The 24579-nt window shown below is 50.7% G+C and overlaps 1 protein-coding gene across 1 annotated transcript; it reads right to left on the bottom strand.

Annotated features, from left to right (window-relative positions):
• On the bottom strand, positions 1-20339 carry RGS9 (regulator of G-protein signaling 9; the record flags this gene model as incomplete). Its single annotated transcript, XM_010021114.1, has 16 exons — positions 1-172; positions 1530-1615; positions 2317-2455; positions 2947-3034; positions 3427-3542; positions 4491-4604; positions 6723-6784; positions 7344-7373; positions 13227-13289; positions 13638-13719; positions 15466-15542; positions 15887-15945; positions 17073-17124; positions 17773-17879; positions 18041-18091; positions 20243-20339. Coding segments are annotated over 16 exons (1395 nt in total), but the record flags the coding sequence as incomplete, so codon positions are not given.
• Positions 20340-24579: the final 4240 nt, after the last annotated feature.

Raw genomic sequence — 24579 nt, 5'->3', positions numbered from 1 at the left:
CTACTTGGGAGGTTCTGCCTTGAGCTGGCTCCTGCGATCCAGCTTGCTCATGACCTGCGTGATGTCCACGGTGGTGGCGGCTTCTCTGGCTTTGGCCTCTTCCTCCCTCTGCCTCAGGATGATGGGGCTGGGGCTGGAGCGGAGGGTGCGGCGGCCGAACAGGAACGGGGAGCTGGGCGACACAGAAAGCAGCAGGATGTTACTGGAAAGGAGGGCACCAAAGACTTGCCCCTGGTAAGCAAACTGCCCAGGAGGGCCAGCTCAGATGTGCCACTGTCACCCACACAGCCACAGAGAGGTGCAGATGTGGATGAGGTGGTTTAAAGGGCTCGGTGCCACACACCAGCCACAGAACTGCTAAAAGCACAAAGGCAGCCCTGGCCCTGGTCCTCCCGGGTGACCCCAGGGCCAGGAGGTGGCTGGCACATTACTCACTTCTGGTTTAAATGTTTGCACATAAGTAACACGCAGTGTGAAGCCAAACAACCGCCATCAGTGGAATTTATGCCCTCAGTAAGATCAAGACAGGGATCAGACCGGGTGTTTCTGGTGTCTGTGATACCCCCAAAAACCACCCGCTACTGCTTCAGCAAAGCCATTACCAGCAGCAGTGGAAACAAGTGTTAAACCACCTCTGTCTGAGGCACCAGCTCTTCAGTTGAACCACAATGCTAAGCACTGAGTGTCCAGAGCAAGCACTGACCAACACAGAGGTAGTCACCAGGATCAACCAGCAACCATGTGATGTGTGGCTCAGGGAAAAGCTAACCAAACCCCGGCAAGGCAGCACGACGGGTTTTTCCACTGCCTTGAAAATGGGCTTTACATGAAACAATAATGTGAAAGTCCACGATTCCTGTTTCTCACTTGCTGGGTTGACAAGTGGAAGAGGAACAGAGAAAGCAGCACACTGCCCAGTCTGCCTCTGGCATCGCACGCTCAGCTTAAAGAAGCAATTGCAGTTCAAATGGCCTAAGTTTGGTCCACAGCCTCCATTTTAACTGGGGAAAAAGCCATTTCAAGCCTCTTCTGTGGCCACCTCCCTTGTGTCAATAGTCACAAGTAAGATGCTGTCTGTCCCTGTGTGGCTGCCCGTCACCTTTGCTTCACAAGGGGTAAGAGGCTTTGTCCAGGCAGCACTGAGCAGAGCCCATGGAGAATCCTGCACTGGATCTGTGTCTCCTGTGAATGCCTCATGGGTGGGAGCTTTCCTATGCCCAGCACACAGTGCTCTCTCCTTCCATCCAGAAGAACCATGATCAACTCAACCATCACAGCCTTTCCAAACAGACCCAACAGAGAAGGCAGCCAAGCAATCACCAAGTCATTGCTGACCGCACACCAGGCACTTCCAAAGGGCTCACAAACAAACAGCATCATCACTCTCAGAGCAAGGCATCTTCTTAGTGAAAAATCTTATTTAATTAAGCAAACACCTAAATCACAGTAATTTTGCTGCAACTCAGGCTTTTCCTTCCCTTGCTACAACAAGAAAATCAAACCCCACAATTACACCCAATTTCACTTGCCTTTTTTTGACAGTCTCTTGTGGCACAACAGCGTTGGCCAGCATTTCCTTGTATACTGGAGACTTTAAATAGCGGCCATAGGAGTCCTACTGGGAGAAAAAGAGACCAACTGGTAGTTACAGGCTGCAAACACCCTTATTAAAATCACCACCACATACAGCTGCTCAGGAGCCAGGGAGGCTGGGAACTGGATCATCCCCCCCAGCAGCCCAAGGGACTTTGCATCTTTCAGGCAAATGTAGCTGTTTCAACCAATACCCTATCATCTCGGTGTAAAATTCCCAGGATTTTCCATCTCACAGTAAAGCTTCCCAGGTAAGAGCCAGACCAAAAGGTCTGAACTGAGCTTAGCCCAGGCCAGCGGTGTCTGCTTATGCTCTTGGCACAAAACTCATGCAGTTCTATCACAATCGCTACTAACTTTCCCATCCACTGCTGAGATCCAGTTGGATACAAGCACTGGAATACCTGCTGTGTGCAGAGATACACAAAGTAGTACTAACTGAATGAAGTTAAAAGATTTGTACAGGCTTTGAAGGAGCTGGTACCAAGCTGGTATTAGGAAGTTGGACTTCCAGCAGACACCTGATGTCCACCCTGGGGACACGCTGCCTTAGAGGGAAGCAGCAGCTAAATACAAAGATCTGAACGAGTGCTTGCTTAAGTCAGCAAATTTGAGGGATTTTCAAACAAAGGCCACTTGAAAGTGACAGTTTACAGCACACAAAGGCATGGAAAGGCCCCGAGGACTGGAATCCCCCTAAGGCTTTGGAAACAAGCAACGAACCTTTTTCATCAGCATGTAAATGTGGGTCTGAGCAGCATCTAAAACATAACGATGAGGGTGCTTGAGGCCTTTGACAGTGATGCCCATTGTTGTGCCGTCAATGTTAATCCAGCGCCTTGCTCCTGGAGCCAGGAAGAGCCTGCAAGGAGGAGAATCCATTAACAGCTGGAGAATGCCTAGAGATCCCTCTGTCTGTGCAGGAAAGAAAAAGCCCCTTCAGCTGCCCACTGCAATTTGCTGTCCTGACCTCGGGCAGCCAACCTCTGGACATGCAGTCACTTCCTCTTGCACTATTAACACACAATATAAACCAGCTTTCAGTCCACTAGGAGCAAAAAGGGCCTGGAAGCTGTGAGATCATTACTGTTCCACACCTCTGGTCAAATTACATGCTAAGACCTACATGTAATAGTGGAGAACAGAGAAGAAAAGTAACTATAAAACAAAATAATAGTTACACTTTCATCTTCAAAAGCTCCTTTCCTACATGGGGACATAGAACAGCCACATCTGATGACAGCTTACAAAGACATGTCTCAGGAATAAATCATTTGGAGGATGACAAGGTGTGGAAGAAGGTGATGGGACTCAGGCACAAAATGTTTAAGAATGGAAAATTATCACACTCACTTGTAAATCTCTTCTGCTTTCTCTTTGACCTTGGATTGGTCTCCATACTTGAGATCCTCACAGGCTTCCCAGAAACTCAGATTCTCTCCTGTGTAACAAGGACACATTCAGCAGAGAGCGAGACTGAGGATAACACAATCGATCCCATTTATCAACTCCTAAACTGACTCTGTTTGGCTCACTATGGCTCAGTCTCTCCAATTCTAACAGCCACCTTGAAAACCCCCCTGGGACTGAAGGAGGAAAACCTCTTTCCCCTGCTCCAGTGCTCGTGAATCCCACCAGATCCAGCCTGGGAGCAGCCCCCTGCACAGGGAGAGCCCTGGGCTGTACTTTGTGTCCTGTGCCACTAGATGGTATTGCACGCACGGTGCCTCCAAAGTCACTTCTGCCTTTCCTGAGTGACTTCGTGGTTGTCTCCACTCATGTCACCCACTGCACTGCTGTGTGGGGACAGGGACACGGACACAGCAGACCCACCGCTGAACTCCTTCTTCAGGAAGAGCTGGAAGTTCTGCCGACCTTTGGGGTCTCGTATCAGCTCACTGAAATTGAAGGCCCATCGCTCCACACGCATCCTGGTGGGGATTTCCACTCTGCACGGGTTGAAAACAAACAGCTCTGCCAGTTGCACGCAGCACATCTAATTGGAAGATTAATTAAAACCAAAGTGGCCTTTGCTGGAATGCCAAGGGAACGCTCAGCACTCTCTCTTTTCCAGGATGCTGTAATGAGCTCCCAAAGTCAGCCCACTAAGCAAGCTGTAATTAAACAACTTGGTACACAGTGGGATGAGGATTTGACTTGGGCTTTTGCTGCTCTCCCAGTGACAGCCCAGCTTTGCTGGAGGTCTGCCTCAGTCCCATTCTGGGGCAGGCACTGGTTGCTGCCCAAAGCTTTGCTTCTCACAAAGGCATTCTGTGAAGATATCCTTTGGGGCTGTCTAATGGGATATTATCACTCTAACAGGATTGCTGGGCTCAAATGAGAACCATAATATGCTTTGTGCTTCCAGCCCAGAGATGCCAATCTCTAAATAGCAAATATTTTCTGAAGGGAAAACCAAGGGAGACCTCAGAGAGGGGATGGGCTGCCAGGATGTGCCTCCAGCTCTCTCCTAAGCAGCAGCCTGAGGTGTGTGCCAAGACCAAGGCTCAGGAGTTGAACCCTCAATTGCTGCACCATTGGCAGCACCTCATTTAGCACCTAATGCTGAACTAAGTGCTGTACCTGAGTGTAACTTATTCCATTCCTGTGCTGGTAAAAGTGGATGTTGCTCATCCAAAAGGAGGATTTAGACCCTCAGCAGGGGCTGAGGGCTCCTGTCATCACTTTAGGAATTTCTGTAATGTTAAGGAAGACTCCACTTGAAGAAGATAATGCTCAAAGTTCAGCATGGAGCATTCCCAAGAGATGGCTTCTTTAGCATGGCCAAACTAGGACAGAAAGGGAATGCTTTCCTGCTCATGATCAGAGACCAGGTATCATGATGAAATCATTTCTATCAGCATAAAGGCCCATGACAAAAGAATACCAATACCTACAGCTTTGCATTGAGATCCCAGAACTCGGGGTCGTCTGTTATCCAGGGGTTGCTGGGGAGGCACCCGGACAGGATGGGATCATTGGAGAGGAACTGCTCCGAGTACTTCACAAGCCTGCAAGTAAACCCAACAAAATCAAGTATTCATTTGCAGGCAGAAGTGCAGCCAGAAGAACAGATACCTTCAGAGGTGCACAGGGATCTGCAGTGTGGCCCCTGGAGAAAGTGATTCATCAGCTCAGTTAATGTTTTCCACTTCCCAAATGGTGGGAATCTCCTGCTTGTCTTTCCAAGCAGTGATCCTGCCAGTTCAAGCGCAAGGAGATAGAGGACTCTCTTCCATCACCTCAAGGAAGTGGGACTAAGCCCCCAGATGGCTTCTGTCCCCTTCTCCAGCCAACTGGCAAAGCCTGGATGCTCTGCCACATGTTACAGAGAGGAAAGTGCCACAGAAGAGGAGAGCAAGCATTGGATTTGCTCAGGTGGGTTCTCTGCAGCCTTCCCTTGGGAGCTGAGGGCACATCCCAGCTTCTCTTTCCTCTGCTCACCTACAGCACAGCTCATTCCTCTGCAAATCACTCTGAGGGCTTGGCACGAAGCAGAAATGTCTCTGTCCCAGCAGGATCCAGACAAACACTTCTCCCACCTTCGAAGTTGGCCAGACTTGTAATTACAGCCTGGTTCAGTGACGTGCTGGGATTTCAGCCTTCTCCTTTCTTCAGCCTTGAAAAACTCATCTGGTTTCTGCATTTAAAATTCCTTCCAGGCCAAACTGCTTTCATGTGCTCAGAGCTGGAGTGCACTGTCCAAGGGCCTGCTGCTAACAGGCACCTTGGCATCCATCCTGCATTATACAATGCAGCTACACAAAGCATACCACAGGTTTGGCACAGACCTCCTCGATCCTATCTTCTCACTGGCAATGCCAAGACACTCAGCACCTGCATAATTCCCTCCAATCCATACATGACAATCAGGCTACAAATCTAAAGCTGTCAACAGAGGTATCATTGCCCTGTCCGTTCACTGATGAGTGCTTTGCAGCTCCTCCTCAATCAGTGCAGTGCCCTGATGTGTGCACACTGATGCTCGTAGCCTCATCAGTAACAATTTGATTTGGACCCAGTCCTGCAGCTGAGCTGGAGATCCAGATTCCTGGAGGATTTGTTGATCTAGGTGAAGGCATTATTCCATCAGAGGACTAGAACTAATGAGTGAAAAGCTCCACTGCCAAACAGTCAAGCACCATAAACTTCCTGGAAGGCAGCCAGGCATTCCCAGCTCCAGCTCACAGCTTGGAAAATTGAGGGAGGAGAGTTTGAAGGGAGCTGGGAGTCAGTGGCAGATGAAACGCTGGTGCCTTTGAGTCGTGGTTCTCAGAAGACTTCCCAGACTCCTCCTCCCATTCCCTTCATCCATGACTATCATCTCCCAGGGAACAGGCCTCAGCTCCTTGTTTATCTCAGGTTCTATATGAACCCCTGCGTGGCAATGACAGTGTAGAGCAGACTGGGGTGTGGACTGCACCTCTGGGCAACTGGCCAGCACGTAAGATTGCAAGTAAGAAATGCCTGTGGCTAATGCCAGGACTGGCTCTTTGCACCTCAGTGGCTGTATCTGAGAGTCTGCTCAGGAAACATTGGCACTGAGAAGAGGGATTGCTAATTCACTGCTTGGATGATCACGCAGAAACGTGTGTTTCTTCATAATACAGGATAACCAGAGACTTCCCCAGCTCTGCTGCCCTGTGGTGAGCATCACCATGTGAGCAAGAACACTCACTGGGGCCAAATCCAGCCCAGCAGGCTGGGGACCAGGGACGTGAGGGTCAGCGTGTCCCTGCTGGTTACTCATCCTGCATCCTCACAAGGCAGCCTCCACACAGCTGCCTTTCCACACTGCAGAGGTCCCAGGCATCATGACCCAGCCCCAACCAGTATGAACACCTCTTAGTTCAGAGGGAATCTCAACTGAGAGGCTGGCACTGCTCTGCAGACACTCCTAGCAAAGCTCTCCTTAGCTCCAAGGGAGCCTTCTTCATCCTGACTGGGACTGATCCCTCCTCTCCTTGTGCCTCCTGGTGCAAGCAACACAGCCCAGACAGCACAAACAACCCTGTGTGAGGCCACCACATGGATTCCCCTGCCTGAGTCACCAGACAGCTTCATCATCTCACTAGGAGATAAGTGCTGAAGACTAATTAATGTGTGGACAGAAGGAAATCAGGACTTACCCTCCAAGAGAGACAGAAGATTTCACTCTGGTCTTCACGATGGCCTGCTGATAGTACATGATCTGAGAGAGACCAGACATGTCCATGGTTAGGAGCATGGAGATGTGAAGACAAGGCTGTCTCTGTATGAACCTCAAACATGCCCTCTCCCAGGTAGTGAGGCTAACTACAACAGGAACTGCTTCTTCCCTATTTACTGGATGACCAAGGAACCAGGGAATCCCTAAGCTATCTTAGTAAAACGGCTGTTTTCACTGAGCTTACTGCAAATGTCAGAGAAGCATTTTGCAATGTGCAAGTAATTAAAAAGCACTCCCCATGCTATATGAAAATTGGATAATAGCTACTATTCCAGGCACCTACAATAGCTCTGGATGATTTAGCATGTAATTACCATTGATCCTTGGCTGTCTCTATGCTGGCGCCACTGGATGCATCTCCTAAGTCTTCCCTACCTCTAATTGTGATCGATTGGGTTTGAGCCCTGGTGTCTGTCCTTGTCTGAGCCTTCCCATCACTGCCTGCAGTGGGAGGTGCAGAGGCAGGAAAACATCCTGAAAGGGACCCTCTTGCACCACTGCTGTGAGATGAGCACCTACAAGTGAAGGAAGGAAAACTCACCTCTCTCCTATAGACATCCAGAGTTTTTTTCTGCAAAAGAAAGAAAGAAAAACCATTCCATTGGGATGGGTGCCTCCAATTGCCTGTTTTGAGGCACGAAGCCACTGTTGCAGCGCTGCCATTGTGCAGTGCTCTCCAATTAAGCCTCATTACAATTAAAATCAAAGGCAGCAGCTCAGCTAATCAGGGTCTCATCAAAGCTAAGAGCATCCACACACCGTAAATCATTCCCTCAGCTGTATTTACTGTTCAGCATTGCTGCTTCCATCACTGCCTGCATGCCTTCAATTAAGGGGTTATTCTAATGGAGCTAAAAGAGATGCATTTATGAGACTCAGATTAGATCATTCAATATTAGCTAAAGGAGACAGGAACCAACACATTGCAAAATATAAACACCACAATTAAAAGCCTCAGAAGCACTATCTGCTGTGCAGAGGGTGTTTATGTTGTGATGTGAATAACTCAGCCTATGTTACATGTCATCCACAAATGAGCAAGCAATTGAAGGCAAGAAATTAACTGCAGGGTGTTTATTCACGCAGCTTCCTTTGAAGCACTGTTACTTTGCGTGAGGCAGAAGGAAAGACAGGCTACACCAGGGATGCTCCCAGCAAGCCTCTAAAGGCTTCCGCAGTGTTTCAGCTCTTCATCCCCTGTTTTAGCCAGCAAGATCTGCATCCCAGTATTATTGTATCAAACTAACCCTGTGGCAGCCATGGGTCTGCAGAGAGCCCTGGTGAGGGGCAGTTTGTGAGCAATGAGGGATGAAGTATCTGCTATTGAATGCCACAGGCTGCCTGCTTCCCCCATCTCCTCACCAGAGAACCTGCATCCCAAGCTGCCTCTGCTATGGGAAAAGTAAGACACTCTCCCAGGGCTGCTTTGAGGGCACCATCGTGGCTACACTGCTCCTGTATATAAACCATTGTCACTAGTCCTGCTCAGGAGGGAGAAACTCTTCTGTGGAAGAACACCCTGCACGTTTAGCTCAAGCTCAGTTGATTTGAGAGGGCACACTCCCCACTGCAGCAGCAGGAGCCAGATATGCAGCAGAGCAAATCTGTACAGGGCTACCATGAAGCCAGCGCATCCGATCCCAACACAAACCTAGCCTGGCCAGTGCAGGACTAACAGAGATCCTCACTCTGGCCTTGCAAGGAGAGGAGGCTTTTTCTGCTGGGAAATAGCATGACCAGCTCTGAATGAGTGCAGTGCACACAGCCCCAGCAGGACAAACAGGAAAGCTAACAGTGGCTGGACCAGCAGTGATGCTCTGCTGGCCATGCACAAGGAGCTGCGTGTGAGAGAGTAAGAGCTGACACATTAAGGGGGAGAAAAAGCTCTTGGAGCACAGGACCTCTGGTCACAGGCTGAACAGCCTCCCTTGCTGGTTCAGAGGACACATGGGCTAAGGAAAAGCTTTTCACCCTTTTCTGCTCTTAGCTGCACCCCTGCTAAGGCCAGCTTACACAGACAGTATTTCTTCCCCCCATTTCTAAAGCATCATCATTGTTTCAGATGGATGTAGAAATGGAAAGAAAAAAACCCAAAACCACCTGCTTGTGCAGAGAAATTCACTGCATTTACTGCCCTACCAGCGTGCTCTCTAGAGAACTTGGTTTCTGTTTCAGGCCAGCTATTTCCTGCACAACAGGAGTTCACCATCTCCTTGGGGAACCCGAGATATGAACCAGGCTCCATCAGATTTACAGCTGAACTGTTCCATTTGATGGAACTTCAGTGCCAGTAGGGCATTTACTTTAGGAAAAATCAACACATTAACATCATCAGATGGTTTTAAAAGGCCCCTCATTTCTTCCTCTGTTTTGTCAGGTGGTGCCTCAGACAGGCCTGGTGCAGTGGGGTGAGGAAAGGTGGATGCTGAAACAGTGGCTCGAAGGCAGCTCTCGTGGTAGTGAAGTTGTGTTATCTTCTACAGGGGCCTTAGAGGCAGGCAGCACACCACACACACACGAGACAAACAGCTGGTGGGAAAGAGAAAGAGAACACAGGAAGTTAAATGTTATATAGAGCAAGAAAGGCACAAATTAAAATGCCATCACAACAGGAAAATTATATGTGGGTAAGTTAAAATCAAAGCTAATGCCATGTCTGCAAACAAGGAGAGATTACTTATTTTAAGTGCATCCTACACCAAGGATCCCCTCCTGCCACAGCCTCAGTGTGCAGGGCAGCCCTCTGGATAGCTGGTCCTGGGAAACCAGGGGGCTTTGGGCTCCAGGGTGGGAGGGCATTTGTCAAGGCTACAGGTACTGGCTGTGCTCAGCCCTTTCCAGCCCCCAAATCCACAGTAACTGGGAAGGATCTCGGCAATTTCACCCCGGAGCTGCACACAGTTCACTTCCCTTTCTCCCACAGCGTTCCCATGACCAGCTTCCAGCTTTATTACTGGTACAAGGATCCCTGAACCCTCCCTGTGTCCTGTTGAGTATTGCCAGTTGTCCCCAGCATCCTGCCCATGCTTACCCGCTGCCACTGACAGCAGCAATGCCCAAGTGCCCTGTGCCACCCTCCTTCACTTGGACAGAAACCACATTTGGAACAAAGGAGTAATTCCTTATAATGAGATGAATTTTGCAATGCCCTGAACTAGTGACTTGTTGCAATGGCCACAGATGAGCCCCAGCCCTGCAGGCTGCAAATCAAACTGCAATTAGTGAAAGGCCTCGGTCTGCGTGGGGCGAGTGCTGGGTGCTGTTAAACACCCTGAACACACAGCAGCACTGGGACACCCTGCACAGCCCCATCGCACCCCTACACCATCAGCTGAGTGCTCCCCATGCACACAGGGCTGCAGAGCTCAGCTGGGAGCCAACCAGGACCTGCTCAAGAGCTCCACGTCTGGAGCTGATCCACATGGATGAAGCTACGAGCTCCTACAAGAGCTGGGACATGCTGATTTCCAGCTAACCATTCACATGGGCCTCCTCTGCTCTCAGCATGGGTCTTCCTGACCACACTGTGGAGATAATGGTCATTCTGGCTTGGCCTTGCCTGGCCACCATTCAGAGCTTACAGAGGCCATAAGCAGCTGGACAACAGCTTTTGTGTGTGTGCCCAGAGGGAGTGAAGAACAAACACAGGTAGATGTTATCCAGAGCTCATTTTGGACCAGGGCACTGCAAATCACACCTGCAGCCCATGCACACAGCTCTGTTCCTGCCCACACAGACAGACCTGGACCTTTCCCTGCATGCAGCCAGCTGAGAGCCCTGAGGCCAGAGGCAAATACCAAGTCTAGCATAAGACCATCTCAATGTACATCTCCACTGTGCTGCTGCTTCCAGCCCAAGAGCTGCAAATAAGCCCGTAACAGTCCGTACACCCAGTTTCATTCAAGCTGCTGTTTTTCCCCTGTCCTGTTTCTCTGCTCTGACCCTGCTACCTCAAAAGATGGGATTCATGCAGCAGAAGTGATGCATTTATCAGGCAGCCGAATGGACAGAGACTAATGAAGTGAAAGGCCAGCAGTGACTAGGATGCTCTGTGCCTCATTCACTGCACTACAATAAGCCAGGGCATTCCATCCAGCCATCCCTGAACCCAGCACAGTGATTTTTGGCCAAGCCAAAGCACCTTTCACACAGACTCTCTGTTTGCAGAAGGCAGCACAAGCTGAGTGTGTCCCTGCAGGAGAGCCAGTGGGCTCTGGGCAGTTGCCTGGTAACTCTCTAAGCAGTGAGGCTCGATCATGAGCCTGAGACCCGGGTAAGGAAAGGCTAAAGCATCCCTTAATTAGCTGTTCCATGGGTGGCTACTTCTGCCTCACTCCTCCTGCCCAACTACAGCTCCTGACTCATTATAACCGTGAGGGATGCCCATGGGTCAGAGAAAAAAGCCCCTTCAAAGGAGTGTGAGAGCCTGTTTATCCCCAGAGGACTCCATCAATTAGGGAGGGAGCAGCCCACCAAAGGGTCTGAGGCAAGTGAAGGAGATGCTCACGCCAATACCAGCTTCACAGAAGCCATTCTGATGTCAGGAATTCATTATCACCAGGAATTCTTTTTTTCTCGGCTGCCAAGGTAGAACACAACTAATTGGCCAACAAAATGAAGCTGGATTGAGTGGGAAGAGAGACACAAATCAAGTGGATTCATGCACTTTCTGCTCTCATCTTTTCACCTATGTCAAAGCCAGCAACAGGGCCCACAGAAAACATCAATAAACTCTGCACTGCCTTCAGCAGGGGTAAGATACGGCCAACATAGCACAGGCCAGCTCAGCACCTACCAGCAGAGCTTGTGCTGTCCCTTCTGCTCCCCAAAGGCTGTTGAGCCACAGGGGTTTGTGAGAGCAGCCTGAAGAAAAGGAAGGAAGCTGCTAGTCCAGAGGTGTCTCTACGTGGGCTCTGGCTGCCTCGTGTACATCAGCTGCTCTTTCAAAAGCAGAAAGAGGAGCAAGAAGAAACTTCCCTCTTCTGCTCAGCCTCCAGCGAGGAGACACAGCTCAGAGACCAGCTTAAAGGCAGTGAAGTCTCCCCAAGCTGGTGCCCTTTGAATCATAGAATCACCTGGGTTGGAAAAGACCTTTAAGCTCATCAGGTCCAACCGTCCCCATCAGTCCCAAGGCCACCACTAACCCCTGGCACTGAGGCCTTGGCTACATGATGTGTGAACACTTGCAGGGACGGTGACTCCAGCCCTGCCCTGGGCAGCCTGTTCCAATGCCTGAGCACCCTCTGGGCAAGGAGACCTGCCCTGGGGCAGCCTGAGGCCGTTTCCTCTTGTCCCATCACTTGCTGCTTGGCTCATGCACCCTCAGAGTCCCCACTGACAGAGGGAACTGACTCACGTGCGGGGTGGGAACTGGCGAGACACCCTCAACTCACTTCCCCTGTGTCACCACGCAGATGGCTTTGGGCTCCCAGACCGTTTGCAAACCTAAACCCTCCTTCCATGTCAGCTGCAGAACTGCGGGCGAGGCGCTGGCTGCTCCTCCTGCCATCCCTCTCCCTTCCTCTTAGAAATAAAGGGCTTTCAGCAGCTGCTACTTAGAGCGAGGAAAACCAAAACCACCCCAAGCCTACACTTTGCTCATTTCCAGTCTCTATAGCAACAGGACACCGTAGGCCAAAGCAATTACCCTGCCTCTGGCTGCAGGGATGTTTAAAGGCTGTTAGGAAAATGAGTTGTGGGAATCCAGTGAGTGTGATCACAGCCACATTTGCATCTCATTGCTGAGAGAGGCTTTGACTGCGCTGCCAAATGAACACCATTAAGTGCACGAAGACAGGATCACTTAAAAGGCCTGATGGAGAAAGAGAAGAGCAGCTCCAGCTCCTCACCCACTGCCTGCATTTGTCTTGTTGGGACTCTGAACCAGTCACAGCCTCAGTTCATCAATCCTGTTTAAGTATTCCCTCTTTACAATACGCATTTTTAGGCAGTGTTCTGCATCTCCCATCCACCATCCCAACTTCTCCATCTTCCTGCCACACATCACCCTTTCTAGAGGTACTCTGCCCCTTGATTTTAAACCTGATCTTCCCACTGATCCTTTACACCCCACACAGCTCATCCAGCGCTAATAAAAAGGCAGCAATTAGCATCTGGAGTCAAGGATTCCTGAATTCAGCTGCAGCAGCACAGCAAACATGTCCCGTAGCTAAGCACTCACACCAAGTGGTGTGGCAAGAGAGCTGACAAAGTATTTTCAAGCCCAAAGAAGCTGCCAAAGCCTATTTTGAGGGCCCCACACCCTGGACAATGAGACTGCTCCAACCTCTGGCCTGCTGGGCTGTCACAGCAGAGCTGACTCACCCAGCCTGCAGGGGCCCAAAACTGACAATCCCAGGGATGTTGTCTGGGTCCTCCCAAGTCCATAGGTGTGAAAACCAAAATCCTGCCTCACCTGGTTTACCTTGTTTTCATTGGGATCTGTCACACGGTCTAACCCGTACTCCAGGACATCCAGCATGCCGGGCTGTTGCGGACAAGAACACCAGAACACTCTCTGAGTCGTCTGTGTTGAGGTCTGTGGTTCACACAAGTGCATGAGGAGACCCTCGAGCCCCAGGGGCTCTGCTGCCAGCAGCTCCTGGCCACCAGCAGTGCCCGGGGTGGGCTCTGCCCCCTCAATCTGGGAATGCTCCTCTCCTGGAGCTGCAGCCAGACCTGCCTCCTTTGCGCCTTAGAGAGCAACCAAGGAGGAAGATGGCGTGGAGTCAGGGCAGGCCTGGGCCGACCCCTTCCCATGGCCTTAGCTTGTCCCCAGTAGCTGCAGAAGGGAACCACTGAGGCACTAAAGCCACACAGCATCATCTCTACTTACAGGAGTTCGGTTCACAAGCCAGTAGGCTCTCTCCTGGCAGTCCAGGGCGTACCTGTCTGCCTTCTTCCGCTCCTTCCCTGCCCTGCAAAGCCAAGAACAGGATTTGGCTCTATAGGAATTCATGGATTTTGCTTTCCTAAACCCAGTGAGAAGAGAAAGGGGGCAAACCTCCAGTGTCCCCTGCCCCGTGGCTCCCAGCCTGACTGTGTGATGCTGCCACGCAGCCTCCTGACCACTTCTCACCCCAGCTCATCCTGGGCTGCAGATCATGCTGCTCACATGGCCACACACAACCGTAGCTTTTGAGAAACCATCATCTTGCTGAGCTCAGCTGGGAGCCCACACATGCTCTTTTGATTACACACACCAGCCCTCGGGTAGGCTCCTGCCAACAACCCGCTACTTGCAGTCAGTCCTGCTGCCTCAGGTTTATCCATGCCCGACGTCCCTGGGCAGTGTCTGATGGCTGCCACACAGGGATGCATCCCAGACATGTCTCACCCCTGTAAAGGGGGGCATTTCTCCCAGAAGTTATTTGGAAACGGTACCAAGCAGTGTTCCCAGGCGCTAAAACCCAAATCACCTCTTCTATTAAACACAAGAGGCACTAAGCATGGTTTTGGGCTTGCACCAACTAATTCTTTCCCAGAAAAGTCCTGGGCACGATCTGGGATTTCGCATGGGTAAGGGAGGATTCCCAACAGGCTGTTTGCATGTGGCCAGCCCTCTGTGGTTACAGGGTGGCTGTGGGCTGCTCTGCACCAGTCTGCCCCAGCATCACCAGCAAACAGCCCCAGACGTGTTTCATCTGCCCGTTCAGACACAGGATCTAACTTTAAAAGTGCATTTGGCACCTCTTAGCCCGAGTCTGACCTCAATTTACAGGAACAACAGTTTGGTGTCTAATGAGACAGTTATCTGATGAGCTGTATTTGGAGGACTTGGCTCCCATCCCAGCGAAGGCAGAAACAGTGCTGAGCAGCAGAGGCAGTGCTGCTGCGTGGGGAGGTAACACAAGGTAAAAGGAGCCTATAGAAGTAGGAAAGATGCTGTCTCCAAAGGAGTAATCCCCATCTCATGTTCACCGACTTTGCTGGGAATGTGAAGGATTCAGCTTCCAAAAATCAAGCAATTTTGGCTGGAGCCCAAGTCTGCACTTCAGAGACTTCTCCAGAAATCCCTGCTGGGCACATTCACTGCTCGTTGGTTCATTCCTTTCACTTCAGCTGTGGGACACGTGCAAGCAATGACTGAGCAGCAACAGCTCCTGCGTCCAGTGGCCTGACCCACACATGCTCAGGCACAGCCCCAAGCCAAAAGAAGCTGTCTCTAGTGAGGGCTCACACACTGCAGCACCAGACCCTGGCTTCCTCGGGGAGGCACATTGGGTGCAAAGTCTAAGCCTCCTTTTGCACACTTACACATGTGCAAAAGCCATTTGCAAAGGGGCACGAGTCTGTGTCACAGGAAAGGACCTACCTCTGCCTGTGCTCTCAAAACCCACATCGATTCCATGGCTTTGGTGGGCAAATGCCAGGCAGGGAGAGAAAGAGGGGTGCAGAGGGTGAAGCTTTAGAGTGGGCACCCAATTCCTCACTCACAGAGTGCGAGGTGAACAAAGCTTCCTTGTTACCCAGAGGAACCCCATGCTGACATAGAGGCACTTTCGTTTGTTTCACAATCCTGAGGGGCACTTGCAAGTGATTTTAAAGCTGCAGTTTATGCTTTCAAACTGCAGTTTAACTGTGTACCAAGACTGTGAAGCTCTGCTGCCTCACACCCTCCCCAGCAATGCAAACAGGGGAACGTGAGTTATACTTATACTCACTTATACTGCTCTTTGGCCTGCATGATGACAAAATCCCACTTGTAGTTTATTTTCTGGTTGAGTAGGTTGTAATGCTCCTGGAATAAAACCAAAGCAGCAGTCAGTGTGATAATCGTGCACCAGGAGCTCCCATGGAGGGGTTTTCTTGACTCGCCATCGCTCAGCTAGGCCAGGCCAAGAGATCTGGATTGTTCTGCGTGGAACTACATGAATTGCAACACTTCAGAAAGACCACTGCAAAGAGCAGTTACTCTGACGAAATCATCCTCGATTCAGAGTGTTTTCCTGTGCTGGTGACTTTTCCATTTCCAAGATTTTGGCTTTTGGCACTGCTGGAAAAACATCTCGTGCGATTGAGGAGGTGATTTTTTGCCATGCTCCCTTCATTACAACAGAGGGGACAAGTGCAACATGTCCTTACCTTTTCATATTCTTCTAAAACCCCTTTCCTCTTGATGTTCTTCTTTGCTAGGTAAATTGCTGTGGAGGGAGAAGCAGGAAGCATCAGTTGAGCAGCAAATCCAAGAATAAGGAATTTTACCCACATGACAAACACAGGAATCTTTGTCTGTTACAGTCTTCCCAGGCAGGAGCTCCAAGCTCACAAAAGCTCACTGGAGGAAAATGAGCCTGGTGCTTTCATATAATCTTATCATAGAATCCCAGACTGGTTTGTGTTGAAGGGACCTTAAAGCCCCTCCAATTCCAATCCCTGCCACGGGCAGGGACACCTTCCACTAGAGCAGGTTGCTCCAAGCCCCTGTGTCCAACCTGGCCTTGAGCACTGCCAGGGATGGGGCATCACTTTGTCACTGCTGCTTCAGGAGCCAGTGACACAGAATGGGCTGTGTGTGCCTCTGCTGGCAGACACCCCTGCTCTGGGAACTCACAGAGGTTTCACAGCTCAAAGGATACAGGACCAGATGCTGAGGTTCTTCACAGTTTGACCTCCAAGTTCTCCAAACACCAGCCAATGTTTTGCTCCAAGTTCTATTAAAAACATCCCAATCTAAAACGGGCTTTTTTATTTCCCCAGATCTACAGCATAATGTAGATAAAAGCCACAGAGGACAACCTTGGTACAAACAAATCAGTCTGTGAGCTCGCAGCCTGCAGGAACAAACCAAGTTTCATGGCCAGACCTATAATGAAAAGCATTATAAAGGCACCAAAAACTTGATATGGGAAGAGCCATCAGGAGACACTGGAAGCCACTGCGCATTACATAAGGAATGAGCCATCTCTGAATGCAGGACTTGATCCAAATCGACAGGAAGACAGTCTTGGGCTCAGATCCAGGAATACACTTAACTACTCAGGGAAATCTAACCTTGTGTTTAAAGCCTTCTCTGCCCAGCAGAGTATTTCAGATGTGTTCCAGTCTGATGGAGCCCAGTGGAACGTCAGAGAAGCTTAAGCACTTTCTCTCATCAAGGCCACCACAAGGTGGTCACATCCAGGGTGTTCCCTCAATTCAGAGCACTGGGAATTGCTCATGAAAGGAAACACAAGGGATGGCCACAGCAACTGGACACACAGCAGGAAGAGCTGAACAGCAAACACGGTGCAGGGCTGTGTGCGCTGAGAAGCACAGTGCTGACACTTACCATAGTCGGTGTCATCAGCAGGCCACTTCTGTGCGGGCCAGAAATAGGGGGTCTGCAGAAAAACAAGCCTTTTGTTAGCAGCTTGGAGCTCACACCCCACTGAGGGAGAGGGAAGTTCTCCTCTGCTCCGCTCAGAGCCTCAGCCCCATCACTGCGTGTCAGCTCGCACATGGTACCAGCTACAGCAGCAGAACTGAGCCCAGCAGAAGGCCCACATCCATCCACTCCTGCTCTGCAACAGGCTCATGTGGCCAGCCTCCCGCTGCTGCCTGAGCACTGAGATGCTGGAGCCTGATTTGGCACCATGTGGGAACCAGACTCCTCATTCAAAGCACGACTGGTACCCGAATTTCCCATTGGAGTGGACCATGAACCTGGATAACAGCCCATTATTACTGTGCTTTTTGCATATTCATCATTCAGTCTCCCCAGATCATCCTGCTTTTCAACCAGCAATTCCATTTACTACTTTAAGGCCTGGAAGGGAACAGACATTTGGAAGAAAGCACAGCTATCCTGAAGTAGAACAAGTACACTGATCCAGCTGAAGGAACTATCGGACTTTCCCTGTAAACCATAATCTGACACATGGAACTGGCCTGAGGCTTCTCTGTGGATCCCTTCCTCCTGCACACTGAACAATGAGCACAGCTACTCAGCATGGCCTCAGGACTAAGACTTCACAGAAGCTGCAACTCACCTGAAACCTGTAGAGGCTGCCATCTGTCTTAAGGGTGAGGTTCTTTGGCTCCTGAAGAGGGTAGATGTACCCGTATTTGACAAACAGGTCCCCAAGGTGGAGTGCTTCTGCAAACAGAGAAGGCAGATGTTTGGACTGCACAGGAACACCGCACTGGAAGGAACAAGTGAGCAGCTACTTGGGAGTGAGGAATTCATCCGAGAGGTTTTGTCTATGGAGACCCTCAAGTTTTAGAACTTAAAGCCTCAATTTTTACATTTGTACCCACCTTCCTGAGGGATCTGCAAGCGCTGGAGAATCCACTGCAATATGTCATTACCTGCAAAGCAAAGAGCATGTCAGCTGCCTGAAATCTATGGGTGAAACGAGACCTCTCCAGTCCTCACCCCTCCCTGTGCTCTGGATCCCACCAACCCCTTCTTGCAAACATGCTTCAAAACACCCTATGCAAGAGAAGTGATAAAGAGAATACAGAGACACAGAGATAAAATGCACTGCTCTCCCTGACCCTGCTGTCATTCAGGCTTTCTCCTGACCAAGCAGACATCAGTCCTTGGGAAAGGGAGCCTGAGGCAGGCAGTGAGCTGAGGATGAGTGTGCAGAAGCACACGTGGCCTGAGCAACACCACCTAAACCCTCATCACTGGCTTAGAAAGGACTTAAGCAACGCAACAGCTTCCACACCCAGGGAAGGTGAAGTGCCCCTTGTTTGCACCATCTTGTCTTTGAAAGATGCACTGCAAAGTGTCTCCAGGCTCATCGAGCATGGTCCTGTCACAGTTTAAGAGTGACAGGTCCTCTTGAACCCTTCAAGGGACATGGCTTTCCATGCAGAAGGGATGCCTGAGTCTCACATCCAAGTTGTAGTGGTAAAAGGACCTATCAATGGAAACAAGATTTCTCCATTCACACTTTATCTGTCCCAGTTCTTCTGCTGGAGTGTGCCCGGTCGGACCTAGACTCAGCATAAACCTCCAGCACCCTCCTTCCATTTACACAGTGCAGTTTAAATCAGCCCTGATCAGTTGTTGGGCTTTTCCTCCAAGCGTCCTCCAGGACTGCAGGCAGAGGTGTTGACCTTTCTTGACATTGCAGCGATGACTTAACTTTCTACTAGGGCTCAGGGCTCTTATCCTACTGCCTGCTTCCTGAAATAGATGAAATTAAAGGATTAGCTCATCACTTGTTTCTAGACAGCTCTCTCTGCAAGCACTTTCCCCCAAAGGTGCACATTTAACTTGGTCTTTTCTGTTGTGAGCCACTTTCCTGCACTGAATTTAACCACTTGGCTTCCTGCACGTGAAAAGCCAAGCTCTCTTCAATGGGTCTGTATCCACTGCTCTAATGTCTTCACCACCCTGTCGCTAAACAGCAGCAATTCTGGTTGAGGAACCAGACTGAAGCAGAGAGCACGCAAAGAGGATGAGCATCAAGGGGCACCTTCCCTCCACAACATCTAGAAAGGGACTTTTAGGAAGTGGTGTTTTACATTGGCCAGACATCAAGAGAAGTGCTTGTTCCCCTGCTCTTACTCGAGGTGGCACTTTATCTTCAGCACAGGGGAAGCTTTTCTGCAGGGCTTCCTTAACTCCCTGCCAGCCAGGGAAAATAACAGTGGGGAAAACACAACCTATTTGGCCAAGTTGTATCTGGAGTTGCCTGAAGCAGAATCACTGGTTTCGGGGAGAGATTTTGTTCTTTGTGTTCTGAAGTGCTGCAGAAAGACCAAAGTAGAAGGCGGAAACTTTGGTACAGCATCTCTGAACATCCATAGTGGAGGATCCCTCACAAGGGCTGGAGAACAGGGAAGCAGAAGAAATGATAATGCCCTGTGAAAGGAGCTGCCAGGCACAAGGAGACTGTGCTAAGAGCTGCTGTAATGCCATACATGACACAGCACAGCTCCCTGTCTGCTGCTGCTTCAGCCTGCCTCAAGGAGGAGAAGCTGCCACTTACAGGCAGTGAAGTGGGTTGAGTGTTTTGCTCTTTTCCTGTGTACTGAATAAGAATTATTATTATTAGCAGAAAACTCTAAAGGGGAAGCTAATTGTTTATTGCTCATTTCTGCAGCACCAGCTTTCAGTCTGACTCCAGGCTGCCTGTTCTAGTTGGATTTTAATATTCATCCTGATACGTGATTCAGCCTCACTGGGAATATGACAGGTCTGGAGGCTGAAGCACCTACTCACCCCTATGCTAAAACAAAGCAAGGTCACTGGAGGTAAACTCACAGGAGACAGCTAAAAGGGCATGACTATCACTCTCTGTGTCTCTGATTCAAAGAGCTAGGAGTGAAATGAGACAGGAGTGAGAATGAGATAAAGGGAGCAGGCTCAAGGATGTAACAGCAAACACTTATTGTGAGCACAGGCTCCAGCACGCAGCCAGGCAGTGGTAACCCTGGAGTCCTCACACAGCCATTCCTGATGGACTTCCTTGGCCTGGTCCCTTCCCCTGGCGCAGCTCTTACCTGCCACAGCATGTGGGATGTTGGTGACCATCACTCTCTGTGTCTGCGTCTTGATGCCCGTGTCTGGATTCTGCATCTCCATCATCAGCGCTTCGATCTGCAAAGCATGGAGCAGATGGGATGTATCACAGGAGCCCCAGGACCACCCCAGCTCTGGGCAGCGTCCCAGAGGGATGTATAGTGACACAGGAACGGATGCAACGGCCACAGACCTCCCCATGCCATTAGAGGTGCCACCTCCGACCCATGCCAGCTCTCACACTGACCCACAGTGCCATTTCCCCCTCCTACAGAAGACACAAGCACAGGGTTAGCAGATGAGGGACAGGATGTAACCACGCCATGAGAGCTGAGCTAACAAGAAAGATCCCCGAATCCCTGCTACCCACCGATGTTCTTCTCTGGTGCAGAGGGCTGTCTGCTGGGGCACCAAGGAAGAAGAAATCAATCTGTTTCCACTGCACAAATACCCCTCCTGTGCCCTTGTAGATACTGCACCACGCACCAAGAACATAAGCAATATTCCTCAGCCCCATCTGTGGGCAGCAAAGCTCAGTCCCTCTGGGACAGGGCAGAGACACACCATCCGGAGCAACTCCTCCTCCTGTCTGACAGCATCCTCTATCCCATCAGGAAGCCCTGAGGGATGCTGACGACTTGGTTTTAACAGATGATGTTATGGAGGATGAGCCTCACCCTCAGGGCGAGAATTCTTCTGTTTCTGGTTCCAAATGACCCTTTTATTTTTAAATATGAAGATTTTCAAAGGTATTTTTCTCCTCTTACATTTGACTTCTTACTGGCAGCATCCCAAAGGCACAGCAGCATCCCAAAGGCACAGCAGCCCCCCGGGATGCTCCACTCAGACGGCTGGAGTTGGGGCATGCTCCTCATCTCCTCATTTAGAGGACCTGGCTCTGTAGATGATGCTCTTTTGTCTTCTGCTTCCAGAGACCCTAAATCAAAGCTGGTCCAACAGGACCAATTCGGTCTCTCTGCACATTCATTTTGGGGCAAGGCTGAAGCTTTTTAACGAGGATTAGAGGATTTAACGAGCGTGGCTTGATGACACTCACACATAATGGAGGGTATTGTCTTCACAGGCACCACAGTGACTTCAGGCCTAAGTCTTGCCAAGCTCAGTGAGGATTTAAGCCTGTAGTGACAGGATGAGCTCTGGGCTTGACAGGAAAAATTGATTTTCAACTGGTTTTAAAGCCAGTGTCAAATTAATACTGAACCAGAGAAGCGTGGTGAGATTTCACACCAGTATCTGGATAAGTACTTCTATAAAATGATTTAAAATAGCAAAACCAGACCCAAAGCAATGGAATAGGAAGACTTTTATAGACCTTTGAAGTGAACCCCTGGTTTCAGCCTCAGCAGGTTCAAGGCTGGGTACGGAGTGATGGCTGTGCAGGGATGAGGTGAGGTGGGATGCTCCAGCAGGCAGGGCACTGATGCAGGACTTGTTCCCTGCAAGCAGTACAGCACACCCTGCCTGTTCCTGGTGGGCTCGAGAGATGGGTCTTTACCAATGGAGAGCAAGGAATTGTCTTGGAAACCCACAGAGCCTCCCAGCACAGCATGTGCCCTTCCTTCAGCGAGCAAAGAGCTCCAGGTTCTTGTCCATACCCCACTTGTCATTGCAGAAATAACATGTGATAAGGAGACAGCAGTGAGATGAGGGGCAGAGCTGCTGCTGGGAGGTGCCTGCTGCTCCATGGCTGCAACCCATCCACTGCTGATCAAATCTCCTCCTCTTCTCCTAAGGGAACGCTGCTGATTGTGGGATGCTGCAACCTGGAGCTGCAATCAGCAGCAGCCCACCAGGAAGAGGGCTGGGGAAAACACAGTGGGACGGTTGCTCTGCTTTGCTCAGGGCTCCAGCATGTTTTGTCACGCTGTCCGCAGGAAAGTGCTGTCTGGTTTATGTTCTGTAGGGACAGAAGACACTTCCTGGTGGGTGATGGGTGGAAAAGCACAGAGGTAATAGCAGCAGGAAGACCGATGAAGGAGCCAGGCTCTGGGGTGAGCTCACCTCCAGCAAAGAGCTACCACGACGCACGAGCCCCACTGAGGTCTCCATTCGGATCAGCTGGAATCTCTGCACAAGAGATTTAGTCCAGCCCCACCTGGCCAAGCACACAGCCCCTCACCAGGGCTGCCCGCAGCACCTCATGCTCCAAGTGATGCTCTGCAGAGATGTGCAGCACCAGCATCTCCTGTGTCGGACAGGGAAAGGGAGGATGGGGTGAAGCTGAGCGTGGCTTAAGGCTCAGCTTGAGCCGTGTCCAAGGCCCCACTTAAACAGAGCCTGACGGGCAGCTCCTTCCAGCAGAAACAGAGCTCGGATGCTCACACACCTCGGAAGTGCCCAGGCAGAGGAGGGGCAGCAGCTTGCTGAGCCCAGAGATGGAAGCCAAGCTGGAGAAGCCCCAAACCACGCTGCAGAACCCACTGGTCCCTCCCCAGTTGTGGTGCTGCCTCGGGAGGAGCCACCAGGGACAAGCGTAAGGAGGAGGCAGAGGAACAAGGCGAGCGGCATCCGTCAGCCCTTCCCACGAGCTACGAGTCATGTGCAGCCCCTGGAGCACAGAGGAAAAGCACAGGGATCGTACTGAAACAGCACCAGTGGGGAGCTGCGCTGAGCTCCTGCTCCTCCACCTGATGCCCAACAGGCCACGTCCTGGCTGCTGGGGCAGGCACCAAGAGCTTGGGTTGATTCGAGCTCTGCCAGCATCTGGCTACAGGCATTCAGCCCAAACGTGTTTCAGAGGCTTCCTCCCTGTCCCAACAGGCTTCTGTGCCAATGTCCTCCTTACTAAGACAGTTTAGGAGAGGAGAAAAATAGAATAAACCAACCTACGTGTTAGTCATGAGTATTTCAGAGATTATAAGGCATTCCAAGGCCTTGGAGGGGACTCTCAGATCCCATCATGGGTCAGCCATGAAGCTCTGCATCCAGCCCGAGTCATGCAGAGCAGCCTCACAGCACATACCCAGCACTGCCCATCATCCCTAAAGCAACCTCCCTTCCTGTCTCCACATCTGATGGCTGCTGGAGAGACAGCACAGCGGGAATCCCTCCATGTGCTGGAGCCAACGGTGACGTGCCAGCTGCTGGCAAAGCTGGAGCACAGCCTTAAGCAGTTAAGAAAGCTCCTCTCTAGGATTTTAGCTCCTCATGGATCTAAGGTGCTCGCTGGACGCATGCTGAGCATCCTCAGCTCCCACCACAAGCAACCTGTAAAGATGCTCTGTATTTTAGGATGTGGATGTCCAGACCACGCTGCCACGGAACAGCCGAAGATCCATACACATCTTTCCTAAGGTCTGGAAAAACCAGAGGAGGAATGAAAGCAGAGATGAGAGCTAAAACCTTTCTGTGACCAGCCCAGAGCTTCCCTTCCCAGCGCTAACAACAGGTCTGAGACTTGCAAAGCACCAGAACTACTCAAACCTCAATTCCCTGTGTTTTAACAGCTCTTCCCACCCGAGGAACTCGGAGCACATCACAAAGACTGCAACAACTGCTGCTGGGTTGTTTCCCAAAGCACATGGCTTCTCCCCTGCACCTCGAAAACACCGCACCAAAGAAAACACCTTCTTTACTTCCTCTGGCATAAAAAGTACAGTGCTTGTATTGCCGGGATCATGCTTTAGCTCTGAATAGCCCCAACTTTCCCCCCTGGATCATGGGTGCTGCAGGAGAACCAGCTACAATTCCAACAGCAACTGCCCGCACTTGTCACTGGAAATTCAGTTAATTCCACTCAACAGGATAAGCCACGGGCAGGAGAGGTGGGTGGAAGAGAAGCTCCACACTGCTGAGACCGGTTGTACTAAAACTGGCTTCGCTCTTGAATGAACACTGTGGAAAAACACCAACTGCTTTACAAATTACACATCACACCCCAGAGCGTGGGCAAACATCTTCCCACCCCTTCAAGTGTTTTCTGGGCACAAATACACTCGCTGCTGAAAAAAGTGGGAAATGATTTGGCCATGATATGTCCCAAAAAGCAGACGCGTATCAGCTGGAAGCCCAGGGAATGCTGGACCCAACTGAGTGGCCCAGTGCTGCAGATGATGGGCTTTCCCCTGGGAAACAACACCGTTTTCAGGGTCTTCGGGGGGAAAAGGATGGGAGAAGGAGGAAATGTGTCAGGAGAATAATTCAGCCGAGGCTAAGCCACAAAACTAAACGCAATGACAGTTTTATGTCCTCCGGCAGTCAACACGTTGTCCCCCAGCCCGAACCCCGGGGCCACGGGGCTCAGCAACAGGTCGTGTCCCCAGACCCCCGGGGCTGCTCCCCCTCGCACACCCAGCGG

This window comes from Nestor notabilis, unplaced genomic scaffold, assembly GCF_000696875.1.
Source record: "Nestor notabilis isolate BGI_N333 unplaced genomic scaffold, ASM69687v1 scaffold23658, whole genome shotgun sequence".
In the NCBI taxonomy this organism is placed as follows: Eukaryota; Metazoa; Chordata; class Aves; order Psittaciformes; family Psittacidae; genus Nestor; species Nestor notabilis.
The sequence above is the reverse complement of the archived record's forward strand: the minus strand, read 5'-3'. Positions and strand labels throughout refer to the sequence as shown.